Source organism: Quercus suber, unplaced genomic scaffold (genome assembly GCF_002906115.3).
Source record: "Quercus suber isolate HL8 unplaced genomic scaffold, Cork oak 2.0 scaffold_334, whole genome shotgun sequence".
NCBI lineage: Eukaryota > Viridiplantae > Streptophyta > Magnoliopsida > Fagales > Fagaceae > Quercus > Quercus suber.
This window is the reverse complement of record NW_027069787.1, coordinates 389030-411714: the sequence shown is the minus strand read 5'-3', so window position 1 is coordinate 411714 and position 22685 is coordinate 389030. Positions and strand designations below refer to the sequence as shown.

Genomic DNA, 22685 nt, shown 5'->3' with positions numbered 1-22685 from the left:
GGGAGTGAGGATATAATTAAATTGCTAAATTTTTTTATAATTTGAATTAGTAAAATTGATAATTTAGGGATGAGATTAAACTTTAGAAAAATTTATCAGTAACGGAAAAAAGTACAAAATTGTTATTGCCTAAAAGAATTAAAATATATTGTTTTCTATATAAAAAATAAGCCAAATACAGTTCTAAATTTGGTAATTCCCAAAAGTCCATAGTTGAAAAGTGACACTACAAGTTATAGAATAGCTTTAATGTGCAAAAAGTAAAGAAAGAAAGAAAAAAAAAAAAAAAAAAAAAACGTTATCATCCAACATCAAACACTTCGTGTATCCTCACTACAAGTTATAGAATAGCTTTAATGTGCAAAAAGTAAAGAAAGAAAGAAAAAAAAAAAAAAAAAAAAAACGTTATCATCCAACATCAAACACTTCGTGTATCCAAGGTAAGATTTAATTATAGTGGGTTCAAATCTCACCATATACACATAGTCATTTACAAATAAAGAGAACATATTGAATAATTTGTTATTTAAAATACACAACCTAAAACTCTAACATGCCTTCTAAAAAAAAACAACTCTAATATGCCGTAATAGTTTTATAGTTTAATTGGTACATTATGACATTTTCTAAAAAATTATAATGTACCTCATTAAGGAAGAAACAACCAATATTATTCTTTGTTAAAATCAACAATGAAAACTACTTGGCTAAGTTATTAAGAATTGAGAATTATTCTTTCTTTTCTCATTGACTAAGTTATTAAGAATTTATAGCAGATGTCAAAATTTTGGGATTAAAATATAGTTATTGTCATGGTTTTAAAAACTAAACCGAATCGGTTGGTTCAGTCGAAAATCAAACCCTCAAATTGATTTGATAAAAATTGGTGATTCAATTGATAAAAATTAGAAATGAAACTCTTTTTGGTCTTTATTTTTAAAGCTATGGTTATTGTTATAATAGAAATTTATTATCCAATTCCTAATATATATATATATATATGAGAAATGATATATCTACAACATTTTTACAACAAATCTTAAGTGGTAGATTGTTACTGGTTGTTATTGTTGGAGCAAAAAAGTAATCTTAATGTTAAGTTCAAATTTGAACCAATAATAACTAACCACTTATAATTTATTGTAAAAATATTATAAATGTAGCACCTGTATATGTATTTGTTTGGGTTTGGATGTAAGAAGAACCACTAGGGTGAATCCCCTTTGTCTCCCCTCACAAGGCCACAATCAACGGGCCCTCCAACGTTACATGTTCAAACTGCAATATTGTGATTCCTTCCGAGCTAGTATTAAATTCAAACCCAATAAGTACCTTTAAAATCCCACATCAGTCACACTCTCCTCCTACTCAGCCCTAGATAGGAATAATTTTTCTTCTTCTTTTTCTTTATTATTTAGGTTCCCAAATTGACCTTTTAAATAATCTTCAATGCCTCAATCTAAAAAAGTGACAAATTCTAGCGCATGCCAGCTAATATCCCTCATAAAACTACGGCTATACGTACAGCTAATACTCTCCCGAAATTTAAGAACTCTCTCTCTCTCTCTCTCTCTCTCTCTCTTTTGAGACTTTCTTTCTTTCAGTTTCACTTTCACACCAACGAACAGTTTGTTTATTCAATTTTCTCTTATAGTTTCAAATGTAGAGAGAAAAAAAAAATAAACAAAGGAACAAAGAAATAACACTGTAAAGAGGGAAACTAGAACCGGCTTTTTTTTTTTTTTTTTGGGTTTGTTTTTGGTTTGAAGGGGGAGCGATTTTATTAAGCTCACCGCGAGATTCACTGAGATTTCCGTGCCTCTCCTCGAAATCCATGTCGTCGACCTACAGCCCCTCGCGGAGCCCCGCCGGAAGCTCGCGACTCCAGCTCGGCGGTCCCGGTGGAGTCTCGCGGCTGAGATCCTCGTCGCTCAAGAAGCCGCCCGAGCCGCTGCGCCGCGCCGTCGCCGATTGCCTCTCTTCTTCTTCGTCGTCTTCTCTGTCCTCGTCGTCTTCGCTGTCTTTGGCTTCGTCGTCGTCTTTCTCTTTCTCTTTCGCTTCCTCTGCCGCCACGTCGCACCATGCGGGTCCCTCCGCTGTCGTCGTCTCCGAAGCTTCCAGAACTCTCAAGGTTCGTTAAATCTTTTGGATTCCGAGTATCGATTTGTGAATTATTTATTTATTTTTTAATTCGAGATTTGTTCCCTGCTTGGTTGCTGAGCAATAAAAGAAATGGAAATAAAGAAGTTTAGGTCTCGTCTATTTGTTGGTTTTGTTTGTTTTCTAAATGTGGACTCCCCAGACCTCATGGATCTCCTTCTTTTGTAAAATTGTATTAATTTGATGTGGACTTGTTATAAAACAAAGTAATGTTCACTGATTGAAAGCATTGGTTATATGTTTGGGACTTGGAGATTAAACTGAATTCAGTAAATTTTTCATAGCATAAATTTATATAATTGGTATTGGCCTGAAAATGTTGCCAAATGTGGGTCTTGAGTACTGTGAAGAGTTGAATTTAATGCTTAGTTTTGTCCGAACATAACTCTTTTGTAGATGTTATTAGTTTGACGCAGAATGGTTATAAAACACAGATATATTCTTAATATGGTTGGGGGGTTAAACTGAACTCAATAGACTTTTCACAGAATAAAATTATATCATTTGTCTTGGCCCGAAGCAGGATTGATAAGCTGAGAACTATGGGTGTAGCTCATTGACCTAAAACCCATTTGATTGAGAATTCAATGTTGAATTTATCAATGGCAGGACTATCTGGCAAATCCTGCAACAACTGACCTGGCTTACAGTGTGATTCTAGACCATACAATTGCAGAGAGGGAGCGCAGGTATGTTGTAGCGATTTCGTTATTGTTGTGTATTTCATTATACTCATTCCAGTTACACAGTTTGCTTAGTATTCTACATGTCTTTAAGGGCTTCCTTAATGTGAATGTTAGTCAATACAAAAAGTTATTAACTTATTGGTCATGATGATGTGTTACAGCTGTACAGGGGTCAGTGGTGCCATCTTTATATGGATTCAGTTGTTTCTTTGCTGTAGACAACAACATGCAACTGAATATACCTGGAATTGAACTTGAGAATCATGTGATGATAAATGGCTTGATATAAGAAAAATGAGTCTGATCATCGTGTTTCTTGCTATATAGCTTGTTGATATAGTAACAGATTTTTACCAAATGGTTCAGGGTATTCAACATGAATGGCATGGTATCCTGGTCTGGTGCCATATTTACATGATTGAGATGTTTCTAACACATAGTACCTTAGTTAACTTAGTGTAATTGGAATTGAATTAGAAAACAATGTGATGTCTTCTCATAGAAAGATTCTCAGAAGTACTGGCTTACACATGTTTCTATAAGATTTTGTAATATTAAAGTAGATATGAGCTGAATATGTTACATGTTTTTATGGAAATGGACAAAAATATACATACGTTAATGGCAGCCTTGAACTTACGTTAAGGAGCTGTCCTGCATCAAAACTTAGTGTTTTACTTTTAGTATTTCAGGCATAACATTTGAGTGTGACAGGATTGTACATGCTGGAAGGCTCACTAGCATGATAACAAATGGGCGAGTAAAAAATGGCATCAAACCTTAGGGCTTTCTTGCAAGAAAAAAATAGTAAGAACATACGCCCACAAAAAAAAAGGGTGGGAGATTGCTAGGGTTGATAGGGTGGCGTTAGAGCTCCATTTTTTTATATATGTGTTCTTTTTGTTTTTTTTTTTTGGNGGTTTTGTTTGTTTTCTAAATGTGGACAGCTCAGCTATAAAATGAACCAAATTAGTGAGCATTAAAAGCTTATTACTGAATTTATCTTCTTACATTTTGTTAGTTAACCAGAGGAATTTAATTTTATTGCTGGAACTGTCATTCTTCATTACGTGTAATAAAGTTGCTCTTTGGATTTTTTTTTGTTTTTGTTTTTATTTTTTTAAATTTTCGTGAAATTATTTTTGGAAATTGAGGTTAGAATCTTGCTGGCGTTTATTAAAAATGTTGCCATTTTTGGCGCTTGACTACCGTGGAGAGTTGAATTTAATGCTTAGGTTTGTTTGGATATATTTTTTTTGTATTTTGTATTTTTTATTTTTGATAAGTAAAATGAGGAAGTGCAGAAGTATTACTTTATTATTTATTTATTAGTATTATTTTTGCTAATGAGAGTTTCTAGGAGTAATTATAAGACCACACACTTTGGTGCGTCCTTTTCCACAACTATCCAATGTGACAGACTGTGATTGACTGCCTGTTACTTTCATATGAACCCACTATTTTTTTTTTCTTCACTACTCACAGACGGCCATATTAGAGTTGTGGTGCAAAAGGGTGTGGTCCTATATGTCTCTTCAAGCACGACTTTTGCCCTTCTAAGACCACAAACTTTAGTGCGCCCTTTTCCACAACTATCCAATGTATCAGATTGTGATTGACTGCCTATTACTTTCACATGAACCCACTACTTTTTTTCTCTACTACTCACAGACTGCCACGTTAGAGTTGTGGCACAAAAGGGTGTGTTCCTATATGTCTCTTCAAGCATGACTTTTGCCCTAGGTGTGGAAATTACAAGGAAAAATTCCTTGGGGGTGCCTCAAGGTACTAGTTAGAGGTTTTGAACCCCAGACCTCATGGATCTCCTTCTTTTGTAAAATTGTATTAATTTGATGTGGACTTGTTATAAAACAAAGTAATGTTCACTGATTGAAAGCATTGGTTATATGTTTGGGACTTGGAGATTAAACTGAATTCAGTAAATTTTTCATAGCATAAATTTATATAATTGGTATTGGCCTGAAAATGTTGCCAAATGTGGGTCTTGAGTACTGTGAAGAGTTGAATTTAATGCTTAGTTTTGTCCGAACATAACTCTTTTGTAGATGTTATTAGTTTGACGCAGAATGGTTATAAAACACAGATATTTCTTAATATGGTTGGGGGGTTAAACTGAACTCAATAGACTTTTCACAGAATAAAATTATATCATTTGTCTTGGCCCGAAGCAGGATTGATAAGCTGAGAACTATGGGTGTAGCTCATTGACCTAAAACCCATTTGATTGAGAATTCAATGTTGAATTTATCAATGGCAGGACTATCTGGCAAATCCTGCAACAACTGACCTGGCTTACAGTGTGATTCTAGACCATACAATTGCAGAGAGGGAGCGCAGGTATGTTGTAGCGATTTCGTTATTGTTGTGTATTTCATTATACTCATTCCAGTTACACAGTTTGCTTAGTATTCTACATGTCTTTAAGGGCTTCCTTAATGTGAATGTTAGTCAATACAAAAAGTTATTAACTTATTGGTCATGATGATGTGTTACAGCTGTACAGGGGTCAGTGGTGCCATCTTTATATGGATTCAGTTGTTTCTTTGCTGTAGACAACAACATGCAACTGAATATACCTGGAATTGAACTTGAGAATCATGTGATGATAAATGGCTTGATATAAGAAAAATGAGTCTGATCATCGTGTTTCTTGCTATATAGCTTGTTGATATAGTAACAGATTTTTACCAAATGGTTCAGGGTATTCAACATGAATGGCATGGTATCCTGGTCTGGTGCCATATTTACATGATTGAGATGTTTCTAACACATAGTACCTTAGTTAACTTAGTGTAATTGGAATTGAATTAGAAAACAATGTGATGTCTTCTCATAGAAAGATTCTCAGAAGTACTGGCTTACACATGTTTCTATAAGATTTTGTAATATTAAAGTAGATATGAGCTGAATATGTTACATGTTTTTATGGAAATGGACAAAAATATACATACGTTAATGGCAGCCTTGAACTTACGTTAAGGAGCTGTCCTGCATCAAAACTTAGTGTTTTACTTTTAGTATTTCAGGCATAACATTTGAGTGTGACAGGATTGTACATGCTGGAAGGCTCACTAGCATGATAACAAATGGGCGAGTAAGGGGGGGGGGGTGGGGTGTTGAGGGGCTTTACAACTTAGAAAACAGAGAAATCTCTAGCTCAAATGGCACTTGCACACCCCAGAAGAGTGGGGTGGATGGTGAGGTTGTGAATTCATGACCATGTATGTGCAATTTACCAATAAAAAATAGAGAAATATGGAACGGTTGTTGTTTGAGTTGAAAAATCAGTGGTGAAGCAGAGCACTTTTAGAGAAGCAGAAAATTAGAATAACAGCAGATGCAAAAGGGGAGGAAGATAACATGCCTAACAATCCCAAACGCTTAAAACTCTGTCAATAAAAGGTGGATAATTGTTGAAAAATGTTGAAAAATATACAGAATTTTATGGATTTCAACTCTTAAATTCTTCCTTATCTTAATAGAATTAGAACGTTAAATTTATAGACTATTTAATCACCACATACACAGTTGCTTAATACTAAGAAAAAAAAAATTAATACTTTTTATTGACTCTTAGATACTTGGTTATGAAGATACCTCTAAATGAATTACAAGTAGGACATTGTGCGTGATTTCCTGGAAATTGCATTCTGCCTCTGCCCACCAAAACTGACTTATAACTCTCAATTTTTTTTTCTCAAATAAGAAACTGCTTTGACTATAACCTCATAGTGTCATGATCTTCAAAACTTTAAAACTTGTCTACATCTAATGTCACTTGTGGACTGCACACATAAACTGTAAATTCCTAAATTGAAAGTTTGGCACAAAACCAAAGCAAAAAGCACCATTTCCTATTCTCTTTATGGTGCATATTTCACGTTATTGAGTCCCAGTATTACTGCACTTTAGTATATGTACTGGGTTTAACTAGGATTGAAGCTTCAGATGCCCCCCATCTATCCCAAACTGAGGGTAGGAGCATTGCTTGCCTTTATTAGGGCTATATTGTAAAATGAAAAATATAGTATATTGGCTTTACGAAAGTGAACACTCATTCTACAACAGACAAAAGGGCTGAGACATCCACTCTTAGCTGGATGAGTATGAATTATCTTGTGCATGTGCATGCTCACCCTAGAAAATTTATGTCTATGCAGCGTTTTTGGTATATATATTATAGTTATGTTTTGTTCCATGTGAAAAACTTGCTATTTGTATCTTTTTTCTATTTCTCGCTTTTGCTTTGAGCAAAGTATATTGGGTAATGTTTGTTACTACATTGACTCTTCTGAACTATATGAATTTTTTTGTTTTTCTGCACAGCCCAGCTGTAGTCGCAAGGTGTGTGGCACTTTTGAAACGGTACCTTTTGAGGTATGTTCTTTATTTAGTCTGGTTTTCAATTATAGCCAATACTTGGTGCAACAGTGCGTGGACCATCCTTGATGTTCTGGCAATGCTATTTTGTTAAAGTCACCTTTTCTTTTTTGGTGAATTGTTAAGTTGCCTTTCAAATATGCTTCTCTGCACAAAAAAAAAAAGAAAAGAAAAAAATCTTTGATGGACTTGGTTGATTCATTGATGTGGATTTTAGAAAACTCTCTTTGCCCTGCCTGAAATCTTTAAGTTGGTGGGTGCTTACTGCTATGGCAGCAACCCCTATGTTTATGGAATAAGCAAGTGGTTTCTGTCTTTCTGCTGGAATACATGTTGATTGAGAAGCCATCTCTGTTAGCCTGTACCTTTTGATTTTAGGAGTTTACAGGTCCTTCATCTCTCTACAGATACAAACCAAGTGTGGACACATTACAGCAGATAGATCGATTTTGTGTGAACACAATTGCTGAGTGTGATACTAGTCCAAACCAAAAGGTGTCACCATTGTCACGGCCATTAGATCAACAAGCGGGTGCATCAGCAGCATCTACAAATATCTCTCCTTTGCCTGTATCTAGTTTTGCTTCTGGGGCACTTGTTAAGTCATTAAATTATGTACGTTCCCTTGTGGCTCAACATATGCCAAAACGGTCTTTCCAACCAGCTGCCTTTGCTGGAGCTACATCAAGACAATCACTTCCAACATTGTCATCTTTGTTGAGTAGATCCTTCAATTCACAATTAAGCCCTGCAAATGCTGGAGAAACTTCAGAGAAGAAAGATGCTTCTACTGTATCTGTTTCAAACTTACCAATCATTGAAAAAGTTGATGAATTAGTAGATCATGAATTTATTGCACATGATGTTCTGGAATGGCGCTGGCTTGGGGAATATCAGTCATCATCTTTGCCATTTGAAAGGTAATTGATGTTTTCATGTGTGTTTAGTTTAATTTGTCTATTTTAAGTTCCTTCTTTTTGCTCAAATAAGTGACTAGAGTAATTGACATGTTTTGTATACAGTGAACGAGCCATGAATCCCCAAGACATAAGAACACGTAATTTTCTAGAAGTTGGTGCTGCAGCATTACTTGTAGGAGACATGGAAGCTAAAATGAAGGGCCAGCCTTGGAAATATTTTGGAACTTCTGATATGCCTTTTCTTGATAAACTATTGCAGCCTTTACCAGTGACAACAATTACCAATTCTGCGAATGCTAGGCTGCACTTGCGAGCAATAACAGCATCTAAACGCACTAAACAAGGCCCTCATCAAATTTGGCATGTTCTCTCTCTCTCAAAAAATTGCTTTGACTTGTTTGGTACTCTGAATTATTGTTATTCTTTTAAGCCTATTGCTCATAAATCTGTTGTACATCATTAATTAGTGTCCATGGATTTAATTGTGTTCTATAATGTGTTCGATCAACTAGTTAGGCCCTTGTCAAATTTGGCATGTCCTCTCTCTCATGATTGCTTTGACATGTTTGGAGTAATTTGTTTTTCCAATCATTGTTATTCTTTCCCGTCCTTTGATTGTAATTCCAGTCCACTTTGTAGAATTAATGTATCTGAATTTTTTTGGGTCCTACTATATATTTTACAGGACCTGGTTACCCGTGTCTAAATAATGTTGATGGTGTGAGTGCATTAACATCATGAGACTTGAGAGTGGTTTTTGTGACATATTAGTAAGGTGAGGGGATGTTAAAAAAAGAAGTTCAATGAGGTTTGAACCTGATTCTGGCCGTATGATTTTTACTAACTTATCCTAAAATGGGTTGTAGTATTGAGCATAGAACATTGTTAAACAAGATAGAGTGAAGTTTTCAATTTTGATCTTGTCTTTTAAGATTAAATACGTGCTTATTGAAATTATACACACACTGAGACACAGATTTATATGTGTGTGTATGTGCGCGTGTGCGTGTGCCAAGAGCCTTGTAGCTTGGTGGCATTACCTGCTCTCCTTCATGCGGAGAACCACGGTTCAAATCCCCCCATCCCCCATTGTTGTAGTTATTGAATTATAAAAAATGAAAATTTGAAGGTGTTTTCTTTTATTATGCACGTTGTTGGAATTGAACCTGTGGTAGTTGTGGAAGCGAAGCTGTCTTGTGGAGGCTTATTGAACAAATTTACAGATGGTTTTGGACCTACATAAACCAAATCTTCACATAAATTAAAAACAGAACTGTAGTTTAGTAAAAGAATTAGATCATATGACTACAATTTTGAGTATTGCACTTCCTACTTTTTTTTTTTTTTTTTTTTTGATAAGTAATCAGAGAACTATTGTTAATGAGTAAATAAGGAAGAGTACAAGTTGTTCATGATGATGAACAACAAGAAAAAGATAAAACAAACCGCAAAACAAAAAAGAGGGCAATCATGAAACTAATCTAAGGGAAAACATAAACTTAGAGAGAGAAGAAAAATCAGTAAAACCCCAACAACGAGACCACTCAAAAAGACTACGCTGGCATAAAACCTTTAACTCATCCAACATCTTCTCATTGTCCTCAAAGGAGCGACGATTTCGTTCCAACCAAACAATCCACATTAAGCACCTTGGAATCAAATTCCAAATGTTTGAATTATGCTTCCCAAGCCACTAATACACTTCCTACTTTTTCAGGGAGGATTCTCCTGTGAGCACATTCCGTCCAAGGGCTAAACCGCTCTTCCAATATCGTCACTACAGGTACAGTGGTCTTGTTGGTGATGCACTCAGCAATTTCAATAATACCTAAAGTATTTTTTCTTTTTTATTTATTTTGATTTATTTTTTAAATTCTCAAAGTAGCACTATTTTTTCTCAATAAATTGTCAAAGTTGTTAATTTTATCCTTAGTGCTTTTGAACTGGTTGTTTTCCTTGTATCTGCACCAGGATGATCTAGTTGTAAAATGATGTGTTCTGTTATATATATAAAATGAAATTATATGTTTTTGAATGTGAAGCTCTGGCCAACACTATATGACTTCTTTTGTCCACTATCACTTTAAGCTTGGTTATGTTATTTTTCATATAAAAGTTAACATTACGGTTGATGGGTGAGTTAGCATATTTGTTGATGCTGTTTAGTTGTCTGAATTTGTCATGAGTCACTGCTTGCTGCTTATGTGTATCTGAACAGGAAATTTAGATTATTAGTTTTTATAAATTGTTATTTTTTGTTACTTATCAAAAAAAAAAAAAAATGTTACTTTTTTTTGTTTTGCTCCTCTCTTATCAAACGTTTTGTTGTTGACCAGTGAACAACAACCTTTGCGATTGAATCCTGCTGAGGTATGCGACGTTATTGCTGCAGTTTGCTCAGAGACATCTTCAACAAATCTAATGACACTATCTTCTAAATTAAGTAATAACAGTCGAAAGCCGTCCATGGATGTGGCTGTGAGCGTCCTTGTAAAACTTGTCATTGACATGTATGTTCCAATGCATTGGTTGGCTGGTATTGTTCAATATGTTCTTGATGTTTGACCTGTGCATGTACATGTGTGTGCTATGCCTGGATAATTGATGGATTGATCCTGTATCCTGCTGTGTACTTATGAAATTTGGTTGACCATCATCATTTTTTTGCATTTTTTGGAGAGTGACCCTTTGTGAAGCTTATTTCTTGATGATAATTTTGTTTTGCAGAGAATGTACAACTTCGAATATTTATAGACTGAATTTTGTCCATGAATGAATGTTGAATTATTTAATTGTGAATATTTGCATGTTTTCACCCTTGATTGAAAGCCTCTGACATTCTAGAAATTAGAGAGATCTGATAATTATGTAAAATGTTCTGTAGATATAAAAGGCAATACTATGCAAATATCTCAACTCAAATTTGTAGCCATGAACTTTTCTTATTGTGTGTTTTGTCTTGGTTGTATGATCTAGGTGGCCAAGTACTCAAACATAATTCTTATTGAGTCAAGAATTACTTCCAAAAAATAGGCTTTGTTTTTTGTTAATTATCTGTCCCAAATGACACTTCCTCTTTCCCTTAATAATGGGATGGAGGGTGAGGGCGTGGGTTCAAGATCCATTAAGCGCTTGTGAGTGTATGTGTGTGTGTGTGTATATGCCTGCATGTACATACAACAATGTGGGTTTCAGTATCTTTGAAGGTTTAGTCAACTTTTCCACTGCTGGCCTATTGACGTAGTCCATTGGTTCATGTAGTTTGTTTTGTTTTCTTTGTCGAATGGTATTACAGATTGATCATGGTAAAAGGTTATCGATTTTTTTTGCAGGTATGTTTTAGATTCTGGGACCGCTGCTCCTCTAACTCTATCTATGCTTGAGGTGACCCATCAACTATATTACTTTCAATGATGCCTTCTTGTTCATTTTGATTGTGTTTTTTTAGTAAAATATAATTTAAATTATGTTCCAGGAAATGCTTAGTTCTACAAAGCCGGCTTGCAGGGCTCGTGCTTTTGATTTAATTCTGAATCTTGGTGTCCATGCTCATTTATTAGAGCCAATTATAACTGACGATGCTTCCACAATAGAAGAAGAATATTCTCCAGAGTCTTATTTTGATAATGAAGCTCAACTGACAATCCATGGGAAAGGAAAGGAAGATTCTGTTAAGAAGATGGGCACTTTCTCAGCTATTGATAATTTTGAGTCCTGGATTTTAAACATTTTATATGAGATACTACTTCTTCTTGTTCAGGTATAATTGGTCTGTCATCATATAAGGTGCTCTGCAAGGTTGGACCTAAAGAAATTTTCCTTTTCACATAACATCATTAAAGCAACTTTTATTTGCACTAATTTATCTTGAGTTTTCTTACTTTAAGGAATTGAACATTCTTTGGATGTAACAATTTGAGGAGCAGATGACTTTAATTGTACTATGTGATCATCTCATTTTCTCTTCAGTAGTGCAACATGACATGCATCATGCAATTCAATGTAGAAGTTATTTTAGTTTAGCAAATTATTGGATTTGATTTTCAAGCTGTGAGGAGCTTTGTAATTGGGTAGTATTATGCTTTAGAAACTTGTAAGAGATTAGTAACTTGTTTCAAAACAGTTCTAACCTCCCATTTTGTGTAATTTTTGTTGTTGTTTGGCGAAGCTACACTTTTATTGGTTTTGTTCTTTTGGTTCATAAATTTGATTAAATATATTTCTAATCTATAGAATTGGGATGTTAAGAACTATTGGAGGTCATTGTGTCTTGAAATTTTGTTGCATTAGTTAATCACCAGTGGGATTACAAGTATACAAATGGTTAATTAATGATAATGTGCATTTACAAGTTTTGCATTTTAAGAAGACAGATTGTGAGGAGTTGTTGATTAAGATTTGGGTTGTACAACTAGAGTAGATAAGAAACTTTAAAGATAAATAAGCATGCCAAATAGGAATTGGTGGGAAAAATGAGAGCAATTTGGTTTGGGGAACAAAGAAAACGAAGATATTTTCTTCTAATTTAATATTAGAAGATGTTTGAACCATGATGTCGTCCTTATCTGCTCTTTGCTATATTTAATAAGAAGTGTTTCATGTTCTTTTGAGTTTTTTACTATCTCATACCCTTGATGTTACTTCACAGACAGAAGAGGATGAAGAATCTGTCTGGGCATCTGCTCTAAGCTGTTTTCTTTATTTCGTTTGTGATAGAGGCAAAATCCGGAGAAAACGACTAAATGGTCTTGACATAAGGGTGAGTTGGTTTTTACTTCCTAGTTTTGCTCATGCAATACTTTCAGGGAGATTATATTTTGCATCTTCACTGCTCTAACCATGAGATTCTCTTAATAGAGTGTTTGTTCTGGGTGGGATAACACAAGATATTTTGCTTTTGCTCTTGATGTATGTTGCAACTGGTGCTTCATTCTTTTGGTAGTAGATAATTTTACCTTCTTATTCCATATTGATTTGACAGATCTTTATTAAAGCCACTTGTCTCCCTGAGGAAGTGCATTGTTCTTTTTAAACAAAGAGCTATGTGTTAGTTGTAGGAATAAATCACATATTCAACTGTTTACTCCTTTTACAATGCCTTGAGGGTTCCATGTTCCATGCTCTTCCCATAGAACAGTATATGGTGCTGCCCCAAGGAGGGTCTTTCTTTGCATGGATGGCAACATAGAGGAAGATCCTCACTTTTGATAATCTCATTAAGAGAGGCGACGTGCTAGTAGGGTGGTGTTATATGAGCCTGTGTACTAGGGAGACGGTAGATCATCTTTTGTTACACTGCACTTTTGCATTTGATTTGCGGAGTTTCACTTTTAGATCTGTCGTGAGTCAGTGGGTACTACCAGAAAGGTTATTAAACTCTTGTTTTGATGAAGGAATTGGGTCAGTAAGCATTCCTCAGATATTTAGAACATAGTCCCGTTATATTTGATGTGGACATTGTGAAGGAAGAAAATCGTCATACGTTTGAGGATATGGAAAGTTCAGGGGCTCAAGTGGTGGTAGCATTGTTCACTAGATCTTTGTTTGAAGTTTTACTATTGTTGATTTTTTAGATTGCCTTTTTGTACATAATACTCTTTTTTCTGCTTTGGAGGTGTTGTTGGTTTAGCCTGAATTACCTTGAATCAGCAAAGAGTACTAGACAAAAATTGTACAAACACCACTTATTTGGCTTACTAAATTCTTGGATTGAAAATTGCACCTGTTACACTAGCTGCTCTTAGGAAAGAAAGTCAATTTGTTGAACAATGGTATTTTAAAAAGCTGCTCGGTTTGTGGAGTATGTGACTTGATTTTTATGCTTTTGTGCTGCAGTCTCCACCTAGCCATTCAACTTTTCTGTTCTGTTAACTATAAAAATTGGGCCTTATGTCAATAATTTTGAGTCTTAAGGTTTGATATAATTTTCTCTCTGTTGTCAGGTTGTCAAAGCATTTGTGGAAACTAGCAGGAAGAATTCGTGGGCAGAAGTAGTACATTGCAAGCTTATTTCCATGTTAACAAATATGTTTTATCAAGTTCCTGATGAACCCAATGAGACCGATTCAAGTACTCCAAATTTTCTCATAGACCAGGTTGATCTGATTGGGGGAATTGAGTTTATTTTTCTTGAGGTATGCACCTCATTTGTTATTATTTTGGATCAGTTAGTAAGATAAGAATGATAGGCATTCTGTTAGGCAGATAGAGAAAAAAATAACTTGGTCCTCTGGCATATGACACCATACCCTCAGTAATCAGCATATTGGGGACAATAACATGTATGTCCAACTTTATAACAGTGGAGCATTTTGCTATTTATCCTAGTAACTAGCATGTGTGTCACATTTGAAGGATATGTGCCAACTCTATAAACTTAGGGAGACTACTAAAATGTTGATGTTCTTTGTTTTTATTTATTTATTTTTTTGATAAGGTGATGTTCTGAATGTTTAAAGTTTAAACAATCCTTACAGAAGAGTAATGGCTTGAAGAAATTGTAGGGTCCTAAATGATAGCCCCAAGAATACTTGCATACTCTGAAGGTTTTGTACTTAAAGAAGATTGATGGCTGCAAGAAATTTTAAATTTTTATAATTCTTAGTTGATATTGTTTCTTATGTTGATTTAAGGAAATAATTTAATTAACATTCTGAATTTTTTATGGTGACAATTCAATGTGTCATTTATTATTGGATACTCTTTAATTTTTGTTTCCTCTTTCTTAAAGTATGAGTTGTAAAATGCAACAATCAGTCAAAGGTTCTCATCTTTTTTCCACAATCTAAGTAGGAGTTTATGTAATATTATTTTCTTTCCTTTTTCTACCAGAACTCAATTGAGCAAGTATTAATTTACTCAATATCTTTTGCAATGCAGTATTCTCTCGCAAACTCTAGGGAAGAAAGGAGAAATCTGTATTTGGTACTTTTTGACTATGTTTTGAATCAAATAAATGAAACGTGCATAGCTACAGGAGTCAATGAATATAGTGATGATGAGATTCAACCTCTTGCTGCCCTGCTCACCCTTACAGATGCACCTGAAGCATTTTATATTTCTGTTAAACTTGGGGTGGAAGGCATTGGGGAGATTTTGAGAAGATCAATTTCTTCAAAACTGTCCAGATATCCCAACAGTGAACGACTAAATATGGTAATGTCTCGGAAGTTTGTGAAGTAGGTTGGTCTTTATATGGGGGTGTTGTGGGGTTCTTTTTGGAATTCTTGAAAGATCTTTTTTTCCAAGAGTTCGAAGTAATTGTTTGACAAGTATTATTTCTACTAATCACACATGAATCAATACGCATTTATAAATTTGAATTTACTCCTTATAAACACACATACACAAAGTAATTGGCGTGTATGCACTAGATACGGCTAGAATCTGAGCTTCCAGTCAACTAGACCAAAGCCAAATGTGAGGAGGTTGCAATCTGTTCTCTCTAGTCCGCTCGGCCTCTAATGAGTTCAAAACTTGACTTGGTCAGGTTATCCAAGCTATTGAGGCTTTAAGAATTGCTCAGCTTTGATCAGTCCTATAATCTCATTTCAGTGTTGGGTTTGTCTTTTCTGTCTGTTTGTAATCTTTTGAGTAGTGATATTTGAACCTAAGGCCCTATACCCGTCAATTTCTCTTTTGGTTTTGTCTTTTGATGGACTTCTGCATTGGTAATCATTTTCTGTGCTTGCTGATATTCACTAGCTTTATATGGACATCATATGTTCAGAATTATTTTCTTTATGTGGGAATTTATATTTCATCACCATTTTTTTTCACTTAAAGTTGCTGCTGTCTGACATTCTTGCTGTTATTGCAGCTCTTGGATATTGTCATTGAGAAACTTGATACAATAGTAAGTTCATTCACTCATTTGGACAATGAGTTCTCCCATATGATACAGATAACGAAAACATATAAGTTTTTGGAAAGCATCGAAGAAGTGGTTCCAAGAAATGGTGTCAGCATGAAAGCTTCATGGGCCACATTACATTCCCTTCTTCATTCAGAAAGAGTTGCATACCGCCGGAATGGTTACGTATGGTTAGGTGATCTGCTTAGTGCAGAAATAAGTGAGAAAAGGGATGCAAGTATCTGGTCCAATATTAAAAACTTAAAGCAGAAAATTTCCCTTGCTGGTGATGCCAATTCTTCAGCTACTTCAGATATTCCTTTGTCCATTTGCCTTTTGTGCGGGCTTTTAAAGTCAAGGCACAACTACATAAGATGGGGCTTCTTATTTGTTCTGGAGAGGCTTCTCATGCGATGCAAATTTTTGTTAGATGAGAACGAAATGCAGCACTCAAGCAGCACTGATCCTGGGCATGTAGACAACAATGGTCGTCTTGACAAAGCCAATGCAGTGATAGATATAATGAGCAGTGCTTTGTTATTGGTGATAAATGAAACAGACCGCATCAATATTTTGAAGGTAATTACTTGAAAAACATGCACAACTTTTGACTATATATTATGTCTGATCCCGACATTATAGATACACTAGCTTGTAAGCTGTAACCCATCTGATACATAAGATTTTTATTTATATAAAATTTATAAATAAATAATAATGTGGTTTATATAAACGTAGTATTTGTTGTGCACTTTATTAATAACTAATATGTTTAGCGATCAAAGAGATAATTGGTTCATTGAAAGAGCCAAGTGAAACAATTGTTCATGAGGATATATCTCATAGAATATTAATGATTTGACATTAATTAATTAATAGTTAGTTGGTTAGATAGGAACATTAGTAAAGTTTTTTTTTTTTTTTTTTTTTAATAAATAAGATCTTTAAAGGAAAAACTACACTTGGCTGAAATCTATGCCTTAGCACAGCCATATTTTAGATGATTCTAGGGTTTTAAGATCTTAAATTTCTCTATGTTTCAGCTTTTGTATATTAATATAGGTAGAGTATAAAAGAAGGATGGATATGAACTACCTTTTTTTTTTTTTTTTTGAGAAGTTTTAACATATGTTGTCCGTTCCTGATGATAGCTTTTTGTCATCAGACCAAGACACCAATCAGTTTTTGGTATAGGAGGAAATTGAATTCCAGATCTTTTATTCCACTAGTTGAACTAACTGGAACCCACACATGGATATGAACTACCTAGGATATAAATTATTTTTGTTGGATGACCATACATTTGATACTCCCTAGTTCCTTTGTCCCAAAATTATAGTTTTTTTTCTATTTTTTTTAGAGTGCGCAATATTTAAGGAGATTGCATTAAATACATTATCAAGTTTCATTTTTCTGTTTTCTTGTCCTAAATTGTACATCTCATTTGAAAATCATTTGTTTTTGCTTTGGACTTTTTTAGTACAACAACAACAACAACAACAACAAGCCTTAATCCCAAATATTCTCTAGAATTTTTCAATAGTGGACAATAATTTTGGAACATCCCGAAATGGAAATGGGACTATTATTTTGGGATGGAGGGAGTATATATTTTGTATATGTTTGGATGTGTAAAGAATAAAATGGTGATACACAGCTTTTACAGTATATTGACATATAACTTTGTATGGACCAAGAATTATTTGTCTCTTTGCCCTTAGGTAATAAAAATTGTTCTAATACCATGATAATCTAATACCTGTTCCAAAAGTCTATATTTTGTATATGTTTGGATGTTTAAAGAATAAAATGGTGATACACAACTTTTATAGAAAATTGACAAATAACTTCGTAGGGGTCAAGAATTATTTGTCTCTTTGCTCTTAGGTGGAAAAAATTGTTCTAATACCATTATGATCTAATACCTGTTCCAAAAGTCTAAGTTGACAGGAAATTTTGAATTTAAATCACTTAACCATTATTACTAACTGTAGAAAAGAATTTGGTTACTTTGGATTTTGACTAATATATTTGTTTCTAATAAATCAAAATTTAGTAGATGAAACAAGCTGGCCTACATCTGATTTATTTGAACTACATAGGGGGATTTGCTTTCGGTTTATCTGGATTATATCAAGCTTTTTATATGTACTTTTATAGTTTAGTGAAATATTTTTGTTTCATGTTTTTTAATGGGCATCTCATTGTTTTTTGTCAGATGTGTGATATACTATTCTCTCAGTTGTGCCTGAAAGTCCCCCGCGCAACTGCAATGCCATATGTAGATGATGGGCACCAAAATGATAAAAGGAAAGAAACTGATAGCAGATTCAGCAATCCACTAGACAATGAGACAGCCTCAATGGCAGCACTTCTTCTTCGTGGAAATGCCATTGTGCCCATGCAGTTAGTGGCTACTGTTCCTGCTGCATTATTCTATTGGCCACTGATTCAGCTTGCCGGTGCGGCAACAGACAATATTGCATTAGGTGTTGCTGTAGGTAGCAAAGGAAGAGGAAACCTCCCTGGTGCTACATCGGATATTCGGGCTGCCCTTCTGTTACTTCTAATCGGTAAATGCACAGATCCTGTTGCATTCGAAGCAGTTGGTGGGGAAGATTTTTTCAGGTGATTACATTTCTTTGCAGCCTATAATGTGTTACTCACTTACCCTATTCTTGAAATGCATTCAAAATTCAATGCAGTTTTGTTTTTGACAGGGAACTTTTAGATGATACAGATTCAAGGGTAGCATATTATTCTTCAGCTTTTCTTTTGAAGGTAAGAGTGCTTTTATTTTAATCTTTTTTTTCCCCCACCAATGACCATGCACTGTTTATGCCCCTGGGTTCAATTTGTGGCCAACTCATTTTAAGTTTGGAATTTTGCAGCGAATGATGACAGAAAAGCCTGAAAAGTACCAACACATGCTTCAGAATCTTGTGGTTAGAGCTCAGCAGGTATGGCCTTATTCAGTGAACTTAAATGTGTAATTTTGAACCTTGGCTGCTTGAAAATACAATGGTACAGTATTCATTTTCATTAGTTATACATAAATATGTCAAACCTGCCTAGTTATGATTGGAGTCCATAATTTGAATTTGTAGGGGGGGTCTAGTTTAGGCATTTTTCAAAGAGAAGCGTCGAAGTTTAGTTCATAGTGTCTTGTTATCATATTTTCTTTCTACAAGAAAATGAGAACATTTATGGTTAGAAAAATTAATTATCTCGGCCATCATTGTAATTAACTGATTACTTCCTGGAATAATGTTTTCTGAATTAACTCATGTACTATGTACTAGCATCTTTACAGTTGTGGAATCACTTGTGAATATAGCTTTGCAAGTGTTTTGAATGGACCACAAACCTGCCAACCTGTCTTCTTGTGAACTTAACCAGGCATTCTTGCGAATTGCCTATCCTGGATATATGTATCATTTGCACACATTAGTAGATCATGTCATTTTAATTAGTTGTATCAGTAATAATCTGGTTGCTAGATTGCATGTATATTTTTACTCTTTAATATACATGCTAATCCATTCTCATATGATATTCTACAAGTGCATATTTCTGTAAGAAATGAATCCTAATTTTAGATGGGTAATTATAACTGGTAAGATATCATTGTAAGGAAATCCATGCTTAAAGAGTAGAAAAAGGTGCTAATTTCTCTTTCTCTTTGATGTGCTATCTCATTATCTGTTTCTCTATTTTTGTTATTAATTTTTTTATAAGTAACAAGATTTTATTGTAGAGAAAAGTGAGCAAAGCCTGAGTACATGGGGAGTATACAAGAGCAATGCTACAAATTAAGACCTAAAATTACAAAGATCCATGACTTTTTTTGTCATAATTTTGTTGAGCTATTTTTTGGATGAGTGTACTCTTTTTATGTAGAACTATTTATTAGATACTGGAGTGACATGTCATTTTTTTTGTTGCTCTCTACTCCTGTGCAGAGCAACAATGAAAAGCTGTTGGAAAATCCATATCTTCAGATGCGAGGCATACTTCAGCTGGCAAATGATCTTGGAACTGGGATGTAATCTGATGGTGTAGCTTTGTGGAAGTTTTATTTCTTGGCTTGGAGACATGGCTAGGTGACTTGATGTTGCCACCAATAATTCTTATGATCTTACAGCGCTTGGAATTATTTGTGTGACTGGGATATACTTGATTGCGTAAGCATGCAAAAGAAATTTGAAATCTGAACCACTAAAGTACTATCTGGCAAAGTACTGAATTCAAGATTGGAGTATAGGTTGTGAGGTGACTCAGGTGAGCACTGGTGATCCTTGGAATTTATTTCTAGAATCTATTTCATGCTCCAAGAATCAGCCATAAATGGCTACAGATTTTTGCACAGAGCTATTAGAAAATGGTGAGCCACATTGAGTTTTGCTTCCCATATCTCCATCTCCAATACATGTATGGCATGATGTGTTAAGAGATCGCACTTTGGTAAAATCTATTAGGTTTGATGCTGAAGTTTAGGACTGGAGTTGCTTCATTGAATGTTTGCCAAAGCAGTTGTCCAGGAAATTTTTTGAATTACTTGATTCATTGGCATATCTGCCTATCATTCTGCCAATAGATGCTACATCAAGAGCTCGGGTGTATCTTCAGGTACTGCCATCTATCCTCAACTGAATGAATTTTGTTTAGATTTACTCAACTTCTAGATTACCTCCGTATGTTACTGTAATGGTTGGTAAATTTGCACAGATATCCTATTTTCAAGCTTATTTTCTAGCTCTAACTTTTCTATGCATCATCTCAAAAACTTGTCTCTGTTTATCTTCCCAGGGTTTGAAGATTTCCCTAAATCCTTCTTTCATATAATGAAAAACGCATATAATCAGTTGATCATTTAATACTAGGGTTCTTTTATTGCAAATGCATTTAAATTCATTTCAAGGTATACAGCAAATGCTATCACATTGTCGTTTGTACTGAAATATTTCCTATATTTCTGTGGAACAGTTGGTGTTAGTCACATTTGCAGGAGACTTTCTGGAAAATTTTGGAAGAGTATTTGTACAGAATCAGATTTCGTTTGATCCTTCTTTTATTTTATTTTTTTTGTCATTCTTGAAGGTGACCTTTCAAACCATCTTTTTTGTTTGGTATCCTGGGGTAATGATCTCAAGTTTGTGAAGTTTTAGAGTTTCATCAACTTGACAACAATGAGAAGACTCCAAAGTCCAAATGTTGTATTTTTCAGTGGATAGGGCATAATGATGCAAGAGGGTAGAGTTGTTCACATGGCTATCCGGGTTCATTAGAAGGGGCATTACGGGGTGTCTGTTTTTAGGGGCATCTCCTAAGTGTACCTATTTTTGTTTTTGCCTGCTTTTTTCTCTTCTTTTTTATTTTTCGACTTTGTAAATATGCACCATATTTCTTTTTCTGTCTCTATCTCCCTGGCGATTGTTGTAAAATGGCTGTTGAGAAATTTGCTTCATGTATGTTTTAGAGTTTAAATGGCTCTTAAAAATTTTGCTACATGTGTATCTTTAGTATTTGATTTTAAATAGAAGTATAAAGTTTCTAAGCTCTTCGGTCTCTTTTTCTTCTTCTTTTGGACATTTGTGAAATGTGAGTAATCAGCTCTTGCCTGCGACACAATGAATAAAATGCATGAGCAGTGACCTGAAGTTATACTTTGGTTGTGGTTTGGGTAGCGTGGCTCCATCAGTCCATAATTTCAGGAACTTGACGTTCTCTCTTCAACAATTACAAGTCTGAAGTCATACTTAGGTTGTGGATCTAGACTTATTGACTTATTGTAGCACTAATAAGCAGGCTACATTGGTCAAAGAGCCTCTGTGACATTGTCTGATCTATCTTACTAGAGGAACTTCGGAAATATGGATTCGCTCTTCCAACTTTTTTGTAAATAAATAAAAAAGTCTACATTGGATTTGTGAGATCATATATCACTCCCACTCTCTCTCTCTCTCTCTCATTTGCTTATGTTGTGCACATAAAACCTATAACAATGTGCTATGATAGTATAGGGGGCATTGGACACAAACCTCTGTTCCTAAGTTTGAATTTTAGCTTACTGCTGCTCTGCCCTCGTTCAGTTACCTTGCCTGTTTGGAAATCCCATGAAAATAAAACGTAAACTTGTCACCAAGAAGACAACTATTTCTTGAGTGCGGAGCGACGTTAAGCCTTGGGGAGTACCCTTAGTTGGTATACAAAAAGCGGCTCAATACTCCCCAAAAAAGTAGTTTTCATATGTATGTATGGACATCTAGTAGTCCGAGGACAGGTAAACGTTGTCATTGAGGGCCACATTAGTGAATGAAGGGATGGGGTTTGGTCTTGAGGGTCCAGGAAGGTGGTCCGAGGAGGAATTCCTCCTTGGCTAAGCAAAGTAGAGGTCAGAAGGTGTGGTCTGCTATCTAGAGCAACATTTCGGGAGATTCTCTTGATAAGGATACACCATGAAAGTACAGGACAAATGGAAGTTACAAAATATCTAAAAGAAAGCTGTTACTACCGCATTGAATGCTCTGCAGCTAACTCTCTGACCGCATTAATGTGGAAGTGATATCTGAAAAGTAGTTTTCAACCTTACAGCTACTTCCTAAAACTTAAGAAATGTGCTGATGGGATAAGGATTAAAGCCCATAATTTGACTTGCACGTGGAT

At 34.9% G+C, this 22685-nt stretch overlaps 1 protein-coding gene across 1 annotated transcript; it reads left to right on the top strand.

Moving 5' to 3' along the window:
• Positions 1-1500: 1500 nt before the first annotated feature.
• Positions 1501-21957, top strand: LOC111996462 (uncharacterized). The gene is made up of 18 exons (XM_024028448.2): positions 1501-2131; positions 2770-2849; positions 7194-7244; positions 7655-8167; positions 8270-8527; positions 9885-9950; positions 10504-10677; positions 11500-11551; positions 11643-11927; positions 12816-12926; positions 14110-14301; positions 15047-15322; positions 15987-16598; positions 18238-18647; positions 18740-18800; positions 18911-18979; positions 19982-20648; positions 21006-21957. The coding sequence occupies exons 1-17, from the start codon at positions 1835-1837 to the stop codon at positions 20066-20068; spliced, it is 3594 nt and encodes a 1197-aa protein (XP_023884216.1). The 5' UTR covers positions 1501-1834; the 3' UTR covers positions 20069-20648; positions 21006-21957.
• The last annotated feature ends 728 nt before the right edge of the window (positions 21958-22685 follow it).